At 37.1% G+C, this 13,600-nt stretch overlaps 2 protein-coding genes and 2 non-coding genes across 6 annotated transcripts in view; 2 read left to right on the forward strand and 2 right to left on the reverse strand.

Moving 5' to 3' along the window:
• The window catches only part of LOC122566193 (serine/threonine-protein kinase S6KL), a 67,801-nt gene extending 54,222 nt beyond the window's left edge, over nt 1-13,579 (reverse strand). Inside the window, exons 1-8 of one of the 3 annotated variants that reach the window (XM_043723114.1) lie at nt 13,543-13,579; nt 12,298-12,359; nt 12,051-12,145; nt 11,715-11,982; nt 11,550-11,634; nt 11,375-11,482; nt 11,139-11,297; nt 10,973-11,061 (exon numbers count right to left, since the gene is read on the reverse strand). In XM_043723114.1, the coding sequence (XP_043579049.1) occupies nt 10,973-11,061; nt 11,139-11,297; nt 11,375-11,482; nt 11,550-11,634; nt 11,715-11,982; nt 12,051-12,145; nt 12,298-12,354 (861 nt within the window). In that variant the 5' untranslated portion in view covers nt 12,355-12,359; nt 13,543-13,579. Of the gene's footprint in view, nt 1-10,972; nt 11,062-11,138; nt 11,298-11,374; nt 11,483-11,549; nt 11,635-11,714; nt 11,983-12,050; nt 12,146-12,297; nt 12,453-13,447; nt 13,461-13,542 lie in introns of those variants that run through there. The other 2 variants (XM_043723115.1, XM_043723117.1) reach the window with 2 other exon arrangements.
• LOC122566192 (neurofilament heavy polypeptide-like) lies at nt 136-7,379 on the forward strand. The gene is made up of 3 exons (XM_043723113.1): nt 136-512; nt 5,626-6,185; nt 6,290-7,379. Exons 2-3 carry the CDS (start codon nt 5,634-5,636, stop codon nt 7,148-7,150), a joined length of 1,413 nt encoding a protein of 470 aa, XP_043579048.1. The 5' UTR covers nt 136-512; nt 5,626-5,633; the 3' UTR covers nt 7,151-7,379.
• Trnan-guu lies at nt 9,959-10,032 on the forward strand. Its single transcript has one exon. It is a non-coding gene; the product is annotated as a tRNA-Asn (tRNA).
• Nucleotides 10,618-10,689, reverse strand: Trnaw-cca. Its single transcript has one exon. It is a non-coding gene; the product is annotated as a tRNA-Trp (tRNA).
• Nucleotides 13,580-13,600: the final 21 nt, after the last annotated feature.

Raw genomic sequence — 13,600 nt, forward strand, 5'->3', positions numbered from 1 at the left:
AGGAAGAGAAGAGAAGAGTAAAGGAGGGGCCCCTGGTACGATGCCGGGTGAAGAGGGTCGGGCCCCCCTATACGATCCTGGCTGCGGTGCCGCTGGTGGGTAAATGGGTATATAAGCGGGGCCCCGACGATTCCATCTCGACACACGACCCAACCTTCATCCCGATATCACCAAACGGTTTCCTCGAGCGAACGAGCGTAATCGCACGCGCGCGAAAAAAAAGAGAGAGAAGAGGGTAACTTACTTCTCGGGCATCTCTTCCGACTCTCTTTTGTCTTTTGCTCTTGTTCAGCACGGAGTTTTCACTGCTCCGCGCAACAACCAACGTGCAACACATATAACATCGGCGAGAGTTTTACTTCTTGAACCGGTCTCTTTCCGAGCGACAGTTTAATCGGTGAGAGTAATTCCCCGCGACTGAAGCGGAGAAGAAGCATCTAGGAAGAGTCTACCGGACACAAGTCGACGACCAGCCACCGCTGTGACCAGTTCCACGGAGGAGAAAAAAAGACGTGAGTAGAACATATCATTTTATCGAATCCACGGTTGTTCCTATCTCTATCGTTGACAGCCTGCCGTGATTTTTCTATTCTGCTCTGCTCCTTTCTTCGAATTTTATAGAATTACAAAATTAAAATTCCATTTTTCGGGATTAACCAGATGTCATCGCGTGTGTATTCTTCTTTTTTTTTTCATCTACGAATAAACAAACTCTCGATAGAAATTTCGTTGCGACGAGAGACGAAGAATTGTAAGATTTTTCGTGGTATTTAGACGTCTCTAGAAGAATCAGAATATCAGCGACCACGGTACGCAGGTAGAGCTCCATCGCGTCTCGCGAAATGGCTGTCTTCGAACCCAATGATTAAAGCGAGGGAAACGCTAAATGGAATAATCGTCGGAACATACAATTTGCGTATATTTCGCAACGTATGACCGCGCGTTTGCGTAATTTTTGTCCTCCTCTCGCAACCGTACCCTTTTTCCGTCCTCTCTGCTCCATAGACCCGCGAAGATTTCCCCGCGGCTAATTAACCCGTCGCTAATCTACTTAATCTGCACGTCAGCAAGGCTGCGACACACAAGGCGCGAACAAGCCAACCGAGGATCCTCTAATTTGTCAGGAATCTTCTCTCAGAACCGTCTATCGCTCGTGTTTTTTACGATCTATTCCCTGTATTTCCACTTTTAACTCTCGTTCGTAATAGAACGAATTTATGTACGCATAAATTCGACGATTAAATGTATGGGAATATTCGAAAATTATACGTATATGTAGTAGATTTTGTTTTTGCAAAAGTTAAAAGGTAGAAAGCGTCGAGTTTCTGGTGTCGTGGTAACGTTTATGTAATTTATTTGGCGGTTTCCTTTTAAACAGGTTATACAAAAATTACTATTTTATCTCGTGGATGCTCGTAGTTTCGTGATTTTTATTCAAAAAATCGTAGTTTCGTGTCTTTACTTAGAGAATCATAGTTTCGTGCTTTTTATTTGAAAAATCTAGAAGTTGAAAAATGCTCTTCATCTTGTGCTGCTAGAAATTCAGAGAAACTCTGATATCGTTGACACTCTTCAAGATTGTGAATATTTCTGATACTATCAATTGGAAGAATTATTATATCACTTAAATTCACGAAACGTGGAAATAACATTCCATACTTTGGATCTAGAAGATTTGAAATACTATAAACATCCATACTCGGTCTTTTCGCTACTTTCAAACAAATTTAATAGTATTCTTCCTCGAAACATCGTTCAATTTAAACATTTTCTTAGTATCCGATACTTTAAAAAAAAGTCTCCGGTATTCTCCTTCGAAACAGCATAATTTTCCTACCGTGCTTTTCATACGAATAAAATTAGAACGAAAGAGTGTTTAAAATGGTAATTGAAACAACGTCGAGAAATGGCAGCGGAACCCCTCTTTCAGAGCCGATTAGAGGCAACAACCGGCATTCCTGCGCGATCGCGTTAACTGCGAGTACTGCGACGCATTCTCCGTCCAGTTGAGATTCAATGTGCGCAGATTAGATCGACAATCGCGAAAAGGATAGAGCCGATATAATAAATGCCGTGTTGCGCAGAATAGAGTCGAGCTCAGAGAAAGAGAGAGAAGGAGCAGAAAGCATTGAAGCGGTGAACCACTTCAATGGACCCCGTCTTCTTTGTAAGCGTCGTACCATTATTACATCTTTGATGATCTTGATAAGGTAATGGGTGTCCATCATCTTTCACAGGCATTTCCTCTCCGTCGACCTATCCCTCCGTTGTGTTTGCATCCCTCGCGAGATCGTGACTTTAATTTTCTTGCGGCACTTCAGATCCTCCCCTTCCTATCTTCCATTTCTTCTTCATCTTCCTCTCTCCTGTACTATCCTATCAAATGACAATCTGAGCGAATTGCAATTAGCCGAAATGCCGAGCGCGTACGTTCAAAATATATATACATATATATATATATGTATATGTATACACCTATATACGCGTGCAAACGTTACCTCCACGTCCGTGACTCGCAAAGTAATTTGCAATTAACTTTATTGCGGCCCATTACGTCCGCTTGCAACATGATCAGGCCTGGACGATTGTTATTAATGTCGATTATGCGACTCACTAATGTATACTTGCCCCTTAATTTCGCTTCTCGTCTTCAACGAGCCGCCTCTGAACGTTCACCTCTTTCCTACATGGAGAATACTCCATCTTTGTTCGCTCTATGAAACCTACATGTGTGTATACGAACGATTTTTCAAATTGAATCATACGACGAAAATTCTAGAAAGAAGAAAGAGCGTAAAATTGAAGTTTATCGGGAACGAAGTTAGCAATCGCTTGTACCAAAATTGAAATTGAACACGAGCGTAATAACAGAACGGAACGGTTCACCTCGTGTTGACCAATTGGCGAACGCCAAGAGCGAAGTGGCGCGCTAGTATCGTAAAAACTGGACCGTTCAGCCGCCTCTTTCCTCGCCCAGGTCGCGGCTGTCGCCCAGTTTTTCCCCCTTTATCCTCCCGTTTTCCCTCTCTGACTTTTGCGTTCACCTTCTCAGCGCGCATTCCACGTTGGTTGCGTTCTCCAGAAGGCGTGTCTGTGTTTCAGATAACGCGGCAACCGCTTTTTCTCTTCGTGAACGAACAGTTTCTCGTCTCTTCTTAAAAGCGATCCTCGAGCATCGCCGTTTTACAAATATGGACATAGAACCGTTCCCTCGGACTTGTTCGCTGCCATTGTTGTAGCAGTTTCGATTTTTACGATGGAACGTTCGCGAACGAGCATTTCTGGCTGTACATGCAACGGGAACAGCTTCCTCTCTGTATAAATTACCCGCTTGATTGGACGCAAGCTCGAGCCTCCTGAACGGAAGGTCGCTCTACGCTGGCGTGGAATCGAAAGAATGCCATCGTGCTTGATTTTTCCTTCTTTTTTTTTCTTTTTTATTCCGTTACATAGCTCGCGGACCAGTTTAACGCTTGTATATGCGCGCGTTTAGTTTCCTTAGCGTTTTGCGTTTAGTTTCGTCAGCGTTTTGCGTTTAGTTTCGTCAGCGTTTTGCGTTTAGTTTCGTCAGCGTTTTGCGTTTCGCTTGATCGCAAACTGCACTCGCGAAGCAAATCGTATCCACGCGACACCACGACGATTGTCTCTGGTTTCGCGTCTGCCCACTCTGCCGTGTCTATGTACCTCGATGCTCGTCAAAGGCTTCGTAACGACTATACGATACCGATGTGCGCAGCGGAATCGATTTACACGACGATGAGCTTCCTGATAGTGGTCGACGTTTTATAATTAGACTTAAGCGGGTTCGATTATGCGCATATAGGTTTATATAGGCACACTACTGGTCATAAGCTCGTATAATAACAACGTGTACTTACAGATACAGCCTATAAATGACAGATTTATAATAAAATAGTTAGAACTCGTGTTTGGGAATGTATATACATACTTTTGGTGCTTTCATGGTTCGCGATACGAGAGATGAACAATGTTCTACTTTTTTTCGAGGCGTATCTTGATCGTCGCAACGACTCGATTTCCATCCAGCCAAACAATGTCCTCTCTCGCCTTCCGTTTCCACCTATTGCGGAAGTTACACCCATGTTTCACTTTCCGTTCGCGATGCACGCAATAACGTTCATTCTCTTTCGTTCTCCTTTTAATTCACGGCAATTAACAAATAATTTCTTAATTATTATTTATCCATCTCAAAGTCAATTCCTATATTAAAGATCTTCGAATAATCAGCTCAAAGCTTCTATTATTAAAAATCTTCAAATAATTAATTCGAAGGCTTCTCATTGACAATCTTCAAGTAACCAAAATATTCAAAGTTTCTCTATTGGAAATCTTCAAAATACTCTGACAATCCTACTATGATCTCCTCTGGCACAACCTATGAAGAAATAATTGTCCAATGAAACCTCAGATGCTCTCAGCACCCTTCCAACTATTCCTAACATCCGTTGAAGAACACGCGAATACGACACGCGTTCATTCGTGAAGAAACGAGAAGAACAAAGCGTAGAACGAAGAAGAAGACGCGATCATGCGGAGAAATCGCGCGAATGTGCGCGCGTAACGAACGCGAGGGACACGCATCCTGTCATTAGTTCCATAACGCTCGTCTTGTTCAATGCATTCGGTTCAATGTCACCTACGTCCCTCTCCCTCCTGCCGATTCCTCTAGCAGCCCCTTGTCCATCTTTCAATTTTCATTCTTTCCTTCTCTCTCTCTCTCTCTCTCTCTCTCTCTCTCTCTCTCTCTCTCTCTCTCTCTCTCTCTCTGTCTCTCCCTCTCTCTCTATCTCTATCTCTCTCTATATGTCACATTCTGACACGCAGCCTGCTTTTCGTCTCGCGCATCTATCGGCGGTCCATTCATGCGGCCGCGTTCTCCATTCATGCCAAGTACGAAAGAGGAGCTCGTGTACTCACGTCCGCTCTCCTAACTGGAAGATTGCGAGAAACGTCCCTCGTTTCCTCTCTCTACGCTCCATACATACTAGAACCTTTCTGTCCAACATGACATTATTTCTGAATCTTTACGGTGTTTCCGATCAGTGATAACTTTAGTTCGGGTTCTACATCCGGTTGGTCGAGATTAAATGATCGTTTACGATGAGATTTATGCATTAGGGTACAATGTTATCTCTGATTTTCTTTCATTTACGTTAGTATCTGATAATCGTGACTTTTACATATTCCTTCCTCGAATAGTCCTTCGAATTAATAGGATGTTTATTAAGCTTGATATTTCTAATTCATTACAAAAATAGAACTAAAGCTCTGCTTTCGTAAAGTGTTCATTAAATAAAAGATATATAAAAATGATGTACCAAAGCAATTGTATAAAATACAGTTTGTACCAAAGAAGATCACAATAGAAGATACATAAAACCATTATATTGAAATATATAATTATATAAACGAAGTTTGTATCAAAGAAATTGGTCCCCCAAACAATTGAAAACCTATAAAACCTAGTGCAAAGAAAAAATCGTTCAAATTCTTTAAAAATTATGCAAAATTAAAAATCGGATATTTCTATCACTCTGATAGTTCTAATATTAATGTAGAAATTGAAAAAGAACGAATTACCAAAAGCTCCGTTTTCATTTACAGATATCAAAATGACGAAGTTACTCGTAATAACGATACTGTGCCTGCTCGGCCAGAAAACGGTGCTCTCGATGCCCGTAGCTGAGAATCAGGAACCTCTTCAAGTAGTTCCTCTGGAAAAATCGGCGAACCCAAGCAACTCAGGGATTCCAGTAGCTCCTGAAGCCGTTGCAGCACCAAACGTGGAGGCCGCTGAACCGGCGCCTGCCGAAGCGAAACCTGCCGAAGCTGAGAAGCCAAGCGTGAGGAGCGAACCCGCGGGTGAAAACGTTCAACTGTCTGAAAAGGCTGAGGAGAAGAAAGAGGAAGCTCAGCAAGCGAAACCCGAGGAGAAAAAGGAGGAAGCTGGCCAGGATAAGAAGCCTGAGCAACTGCAGCCGCAACAACAACCACAGGAGGCTCAACAACCTGAGCAAGAACAAAAGCCTGAACAGACTCAAGAAGCCAAGAAGGAGGAAGAAGGTCTGAAGCAGGCGGCTTCCGAATCTCACGAAACTGTAGTGCAAGTTGTTCCGCAAGAAAAGAAACAGGATACTGATATCCTAGTAGAGCAACCCGTTGTTGTAAGTTTGAATTGTACTATGATATACATTACGATATTCGAGTTTCTTTGCTGTTGTAAACGATAGAATTTGGTTTTCTTAACTGGATCGTGTTTATATTACAGAAGGCTGTAGTCCCAGAGGGCAAAAGCTCCGAGCAGGTAGATTCAGCGGAGAAAAGCGGAGAAGCTGCTAAAGAAGAAGTGAAGGAAGAAAAGAAAGCTGAGGAAGCGAAACCAAGCGTGCGAAAAGACGATGAGGCTAGCTCAGCAGCTTCCGAATCGGAAGAAAAAGCTCAGTCAGCTGCGGAGGAAAAGAAGCTCGAGAAGCCACAAGAGGAACAGGAAAAGAAGGCTGAGGACAAACCCGACCGTGTGACCCGCGACGCCGAGGTAGCTGCTCCGGAAGAGAAGAAAATAGAACAGCCAGCTGTTGAAGCTGAAAAGAGCCAACAAGATCAGGCTAAATCTCCAGAAGAGAACAAACCAGCTGCCAAGAACGAGAAGATTCAGCTTCCTCTCGAACAACCTGCGATCGAACAACCTGCAATCAGCCCCGAGGATTCGGCCAAGACCGAGGAGAAGCCTGCTGAAGCCGCTGCTCAACCTGAAAAGGAAGCAAAGAGCGCCGAAGTATCTGCTACGGCCTCTGCTTCTAGTAACGTTCAAGAATCTGTAGAACAATCGGCGGCCAAATCAGCCGAATCTAGCCAGGCTAAACGCGAAACCGCGGAAGCTCAGCCTCAAGCAAAGTCTGAACAAGCCGAGGAAAAGAAGGAAGAACCACAGAAACAGCAGGAACCCGCGAAAGAAGCGAAAGAAGCGAAATCAGACGAATCTTCTGAAGAAAAATCGGCTGAGAAGAAGGAAAGCAAGGGCAGCGAGGAAGAGAAATCCTCCGAGGAGTCCTCCTCCAAACAAGAATCCAAACCAGCTGAAGAGTCCAAGCCCGAATTGCTGCCTAAACCGCAAGAACTGACAGTATAAGTGAACGATTGAAATAGCGGTCGCAGCGAGAGGCGGGAAGACGAAGAAGAACAGCCCCGAAGAAATCAAATAACATCGAACGAAGCGCGGATACTGGCTCGCCACTCGTCCAGACCATTTTGCGTTCATCACCATCGACCAGATAAAAATGGGATAAAACATTTTGAAAAAGAAGAAACAAGGAAAAAACTCACAAAAAAAAAATGATGAATAAGAAGATGAAGAAGGATGCGCGAGTTGTTCGGCCCAGATAAAGCAAAACGAGCGGGAGAGAGCGTGTACCGTCAGAGGAAGTATGAACGGGAACGGGAGAGAGAGAACGAGACGGAGTGAGAGTGTATATCGGTGTGAATGGGAGAGAGAGATTGCGCGATCAATTCTGTGGCAGGGACCAAAACTTCCCCCGGCGCGCTACGATTCCGAGAGAAAAAATTCATCGACTCGGGGCAGGATGATCACGTGGCGGCCTGGCTGTGAGGGATTTTTAACTTAGGACACATCAGAATAACATTCATGAGAACAACGATGATGAAGACGACGACGATGATGGAGATAACGAAAACTCGATCGAGTGTTCAAAGAAGAAATAAACACAAGAAAAATCATCTATCAGGAACACGTGGTCACCCTTAGGGATCTGACTTGGCACACGCCAGGGATCATCCTTTTCTTCGTCCCGGCGGACACCGCGATCTGTCCGCGGGGACGAAACCGGCCCCTAATATTTTAGTATCCTCATCCCAAATCCCACAACCCCAAGACTCCTCTTTATTTTTTTCCTCTCAAAAAACCACACACGAACCACAACCACAACCTCATCCCAATAAAACTAGTATGTAGCTCGACTCTGTCTTCTTTTTTTTTAGAGATACGTGTCATTATTATTATTAATATTATTATTATTATTACGATTTAGTACCAGTATCGCTATTATTAATATTATTATTTGTATTATTGCTATCATCGTTATAATAATAATTATTATTATTACTGTGGACAACGTGTTGTTGACAATGTTCCCTCTGCATGCATCTGGTTATCTTTGAATTTAAGAAATCCTTCCTTGTCATTTATTAGAAAAGCAAAATTAAGAACGAAGGATCCGAATGCATCAGGACTAACATTTGTAAGAGGATAGTCGATACAATTCATTCGAATCGTGTCATTATTTATCATCGATAAGACAAGATTACAAAATTCACAACTTCAAACCTGTTTCTTTGAATATTCGATCACAGATATCAAATAGAAATGAGAAGATAGAAATCTTCGATAAAATCATTGACCAAAATATAATCTTAAAATTTCAAACTAAATCATTGATCAGGATATAATCTCGAAATATCAAATCAAAGCAGTATAAATAATCTTAAAATGTTAAATCGAGTCATTGGTAATACAAGATCTTCTAAAGTAAAATATGTGTTTACACTTTTGTCGTAATTTACGTATTATGGCTGGTTCCTGAAAAAAAAGTCTAAATGACGATGAATCGTTTTCTATCGAGAATGCACTTGCACAAGAGTCAAAGATTCGCGTGAATCTCATGGTTAACGATGATATCGTGATCGCGCCAGGTACGACGACATTTCTTCATGACATGACGTGGCACATACGTCGATTCATCAAAAGGCCGTATGAAAAGTTAACGTGCCCGAGAACACGCTTTGTAAACACTGAGGATACGCGAGGTGAGTGGACCCGGCGAAAATGTCAAGGCACCGAAGGATTTTGCAACGAGCCAGAGAGATACGCTCGTTGGATTTCTTCAATTCGAGTGCCCGTTGCATGCTTTTACGCAAGAACGGCCGACGAAAAGTGTACGAGACACGGTTCACGGGAAAATAATCACGTCTCTACTTGGAACTTAGTTCCACGACATCTATGTGTTCCTCGATACAATACGAAACGTATAACAATTGAAATGTACACATATGACAATTTGACTGCGGACTTTTATGCATTTATTGAGAATTTGAAAATGCAAAAATATATATAATGTGCAAAGATATGCGAAATATTCAAAACACTCGTTAAATGATTTACTAGATGAAACAAATTCCTGTTCGAGTTTCATTTCTTTAATAATATCCAGAAGAAGAATTTGCATAAATATTTGCATACCGATGGTTTCATGACGGTGTTTAATTATTATATTTAAACAACCGTTCCAATAACATTCCACATATGGAACGTATTCTTTTGTAGATGTCGCAGTTAATGTTTGATTTCGTGTAATTACGCTTATAGATAATTCGATTTGATGAATGACAATGATTTTGATTTTATCATAGTAATCATTCGATGTTTCATATCGAAATCGCATATTGCTTTAAAATTCCATTTAATTATTATTATATTATATATATATTAATACTGTTACTAATACTAACACAATATTCTAGAAAAGACCTACTCAACAACATACATATCTTATAAATTATTTAATAACTATTCTTAAATAAATAATTCTGAATGTATAACGAAGTGTCCAATTCAAAAAGAAATAAAAAGACTGTATTGATATTTAATGATTAGTATAAGTATATGTAATAATAAATATATTAAATACGAGCAAAAATATTTCTTTTTATGAACCGCGATGAAACTACTATCATAAAATTCAATCTACCATAAGATCTTACAACATGCAATGAATTAAAAGTAGTTCTTCTTATATAAAATATGTCATTAAGATAGAAGAAATATTGTAAATAATAAATTACAAAATAAAAGCACATAACAAAATTAACATTGGAAAGATAGGAAACGGCAACAAAAGACTTGAAAAGAACCTCTCATTCAACTGCCTCCGTGGCGCAATCGGCTAGCGCGTTCGGCTGTTAACCGAAAGGTTGGTGGTTCGAGCCCACCCGGGGGCGAATTATTTTTTAATCCTAAACAAATTCTACTCTAATTCAGTCCTTTTTTTATTATCATTAACAATATTAATCACTCATTAATATTGTAGATCACTAGAAAAAATGTTTATTAAAATATTAAACATTGCTTAGATACGAACTCTTAGGAATTAATTTAAATGTTACAACAGCAAATATATTATAGAAAACTTTCTGTAATATTAATTGTATATTCTCAGTTAATAGTAATCTATATACGCTTTTTACGCATTTTAGGATAAAATGATATAAAAAAATCACTTACTATTTTTAAAAGGTCAAAAAATGTCTACCAATTACCAAAAGAAAATTGATCATTTATTCAGCTTTGTTATATATATAAAATATAAAAATTCATAAAAATTGCATAACAACTGATCTTCTATCATATATTATGCATAGAAAGAAATAAAATTATAATTCATTCATCACATCATTCATAAAATGATAAATAATAACAATAAATATAATCTTTATTCAAATAAAAATGAACCTATAAAATTTACTTCATATTCCGCATGTTAAATATAAGAAAAATGTAAAAAAAGAAATTATAAAAATAAACTTTGACCCCGACGTGATTTGAACACGCAACCTTCTGATCTGGAGTCAGACGCGCTACCGTTGCGCCACGGAGTCCACGGACTGCACTATCTTTTAAGATAGTTATAACTTATAGATACTAACAATGTTAAACATAAGAATATACAAAATAGAGTAGCATATTAAGAACTATCACTTTGACTTTAATAAATGAATCAATTTATATTTAAAAATATATGTTTTCTACTATACTTCAGATTTTATCTTCTACTTCTTGTATTGAAATGATTGTAATTCCAATGTTAGTATGTTGATAGTACATTTCATGTCATATTTAAAATTACTTTAACAAAAAAAAATATATATATATTGTACATACCTGATTTGTAAGCATGAAACAAGCTAGTACTCCCAATGACCACCAATCTACCTCTTGTCCATAATACTGTCTACTGAATATTTCTGGTGCTATAACAAAATATATCGAGTGAAAAATAGTTATAGTTTATATAATTTTTATATTTTATTCACATTTTTGTACTTGCCCATATATTCTGGAGTTCCACAAAGTGTATGTGTTCTTTCTGTATGATTTAACCACTTTGCAAGACCAAAATCAATAATTATAGCATGTCCTTCCTCATCCAATAGAACATTTGTAGCTTTTATATCTCTATGTACAACACCAGCATTGTGCAAAAAATCTTTAACACACAATAACAAAGAAACATATAAATTCTATCTCATATTGAATTATCAATTCAAAACAATGTATATTTACCAATAGCTAAAGCAACTTCTGCTACATATATTCTAACTATATTTTCAGGCAGAGAACCACATTGCTCGACTAATGAAAATAACTCTCCTCCACCAACATAGTTAGTTACTAGAATTAATGCACATTAAGAAACATATCTAACAATAACTAATAATAACAATTACAATAAGCTTACATATGTACAATGTTTTCCTTCCTTGCCACCTGTGAGAGCAATCTAATATAAATGGATGATGACCAACCAATTTTTGTATTGATACCTAATATTGAATATATATATGAATTCAATTACAATACAAAATGAAAATAAACATGCCTTCAATTTTAAAAGCATACATACTTCCTGTTTAGCTTGCATTATACCATTTTCTGCAACCACTTTAGCTTTACTGATTACTTTTAAAGCAAAAAATTCTCCAGTATCTTGTTTCTGAATTTTATATACTTTTCCATAAGCTCCTTTGGCTATTATGCTTAAAAATATATAAGCATTTTGCAGAGATACTTGTCTTATTTGAAATTCTGGAAGAAACATAGCCTGACAACGTGATACAGGCCACAATGTTTTCGAAGTACCCAATGGATCAAATAATGTACCTTCGCTCCAGCTATAAAATCAAATACTTATTATATACGGATTATTAAATACATAAAAATTATAAACTATTACAATTACCTTCTGCAAGAAGCACGAGACCATGATTTAGTTTCTTTCTGCGAAGATTGCGTTGATCCAATGCAACTTCCACCAATTATATCACTAAGACTATACTGCATAAAAAATATTATAATAGTATTTATTAATCTTTATCAATTGAGACACAATTATATATAAGTAGTTGATCTTATTAATAACATTATCTACATTATATAGGTTATAATTTATAACCTATGTTTTATTTACAATTTTAAATGATATATACCTGACTAGTATACTTCTGATTATTGTGATAATTATTTTTTGTGATAGAATTACCCATTCGAACTGAAAAATATTAATTTTTATTCAACATCTTGCTTTATTCATTGAATAAGTATAATAAATAATCATTTCTTTCACGTTCATTTATTTATCTTAAATGCGTTATAAAACGTGCCATATGTATATTTATTTTTAGAACAGAATAAGTTTGATATTTAGTTAAATTAATATAATTTTATCATTAATAATAACATTTATTATAAAACCATTATTATAAAAATTATTATGCATCTGTATGTGTATTGCTGTATGTAACACATATACATATGTATGTATGTTTTGCATTTCAAGGATTGATACTACACCAAAAACAAATCATAATTAATATTTTGATAAAACAGTTGTATACTTTAATATTTTAGCTATTATATACAATTATTCATACATTGAATTAGTAAAATATGTATTAATCATTTTAAAATGTCCGAGGACTATGCATTTTATCCAAGGTATGATTGAAGTGAATCATACCAAGAAATGTATTGCACTTGATCATAAATTTAAATATATGTATGTAAGTAATATTACTAAAACATGCCATTTAAATATTATTACTGTTAAATTACTTTATAAACATACCCTAATAATAAAATAATTTTTCTATTTCAATCGAAAAGAGAAGAGATGAAACATATATTGTATGGAGTACTGAATACGATTTGAATTTTCAGAAATTAAAATAACGGAAGAAATATCACGTGACTTATCGTTATTACAAATGACGTACAAAATGAATCTATTTTCTTGTAAATATATATTTTTCCCATATAAACTAGCATGTACACACACATATACACACCAATGTAGAAATTTATCTTCCATTATTTGAAAATAATGTATAACTTTAATATCCTAATTATAAAAATACGTTAAAAAGGTAATTCAATATTTATAAAATGTTAACAATAATATTTATGTGCTCTTCGTAGGGAAATGAAAACGATTGATTTTTCACTCTATTGTAAAGAGTAAACATCAAATTAAACTTACATAAATTTTTCAATGAAATTTGTTACTATTTTGATCAATCTTTCTCTCTTAATTATAATTTTTCTACCTTTTCATTTATTTCAATTATTTAGATTACATACTTATTGATTGTAATCAACCTGGAAAGCAGAGTTGAAACTTCTAAATTTTTTAAAAATTTTCATAATAGCTGAATAGTATATACATAATTACATACCACCAGAGACGAGGATACTGCTTGGTAGATGACCGACTTATCAGCGACAAGTAATGTT

Source organism: Bombus pyrosoma, linkage group LG3, assembly GCF_014825855.1.
Source record: "Bombus pyrosoma isolate SC7728 linkage group LG3, ASM1482585v1, whole genome shotgun sequence".
Lineage (NCBI taxonomy): Eukaryota > Metazoa > Arthropoda > Insecta > Hymenoptera > Apidae > Bombus > Bombus pyrosoma.

What these genes read in the sequence shown, in the direction of transcription:
- LOC122566192 (XM_043723113.1), top strand. Translation starts at nt 5,634, where the DNA reads ATGACGAAGTTACTCGTAATAACGATACTGTGCCTGCTCGGCCAGAAA. An exon ending in TAGTAGAGCAACCCGTTGTT is followed by an intron (nt 6,186 to 6,289) that starts GTAAGTTTGAAT and finishes TTTATATTACAG; the next exon opens with AAGGCTGTAGTCCCAGAGGG.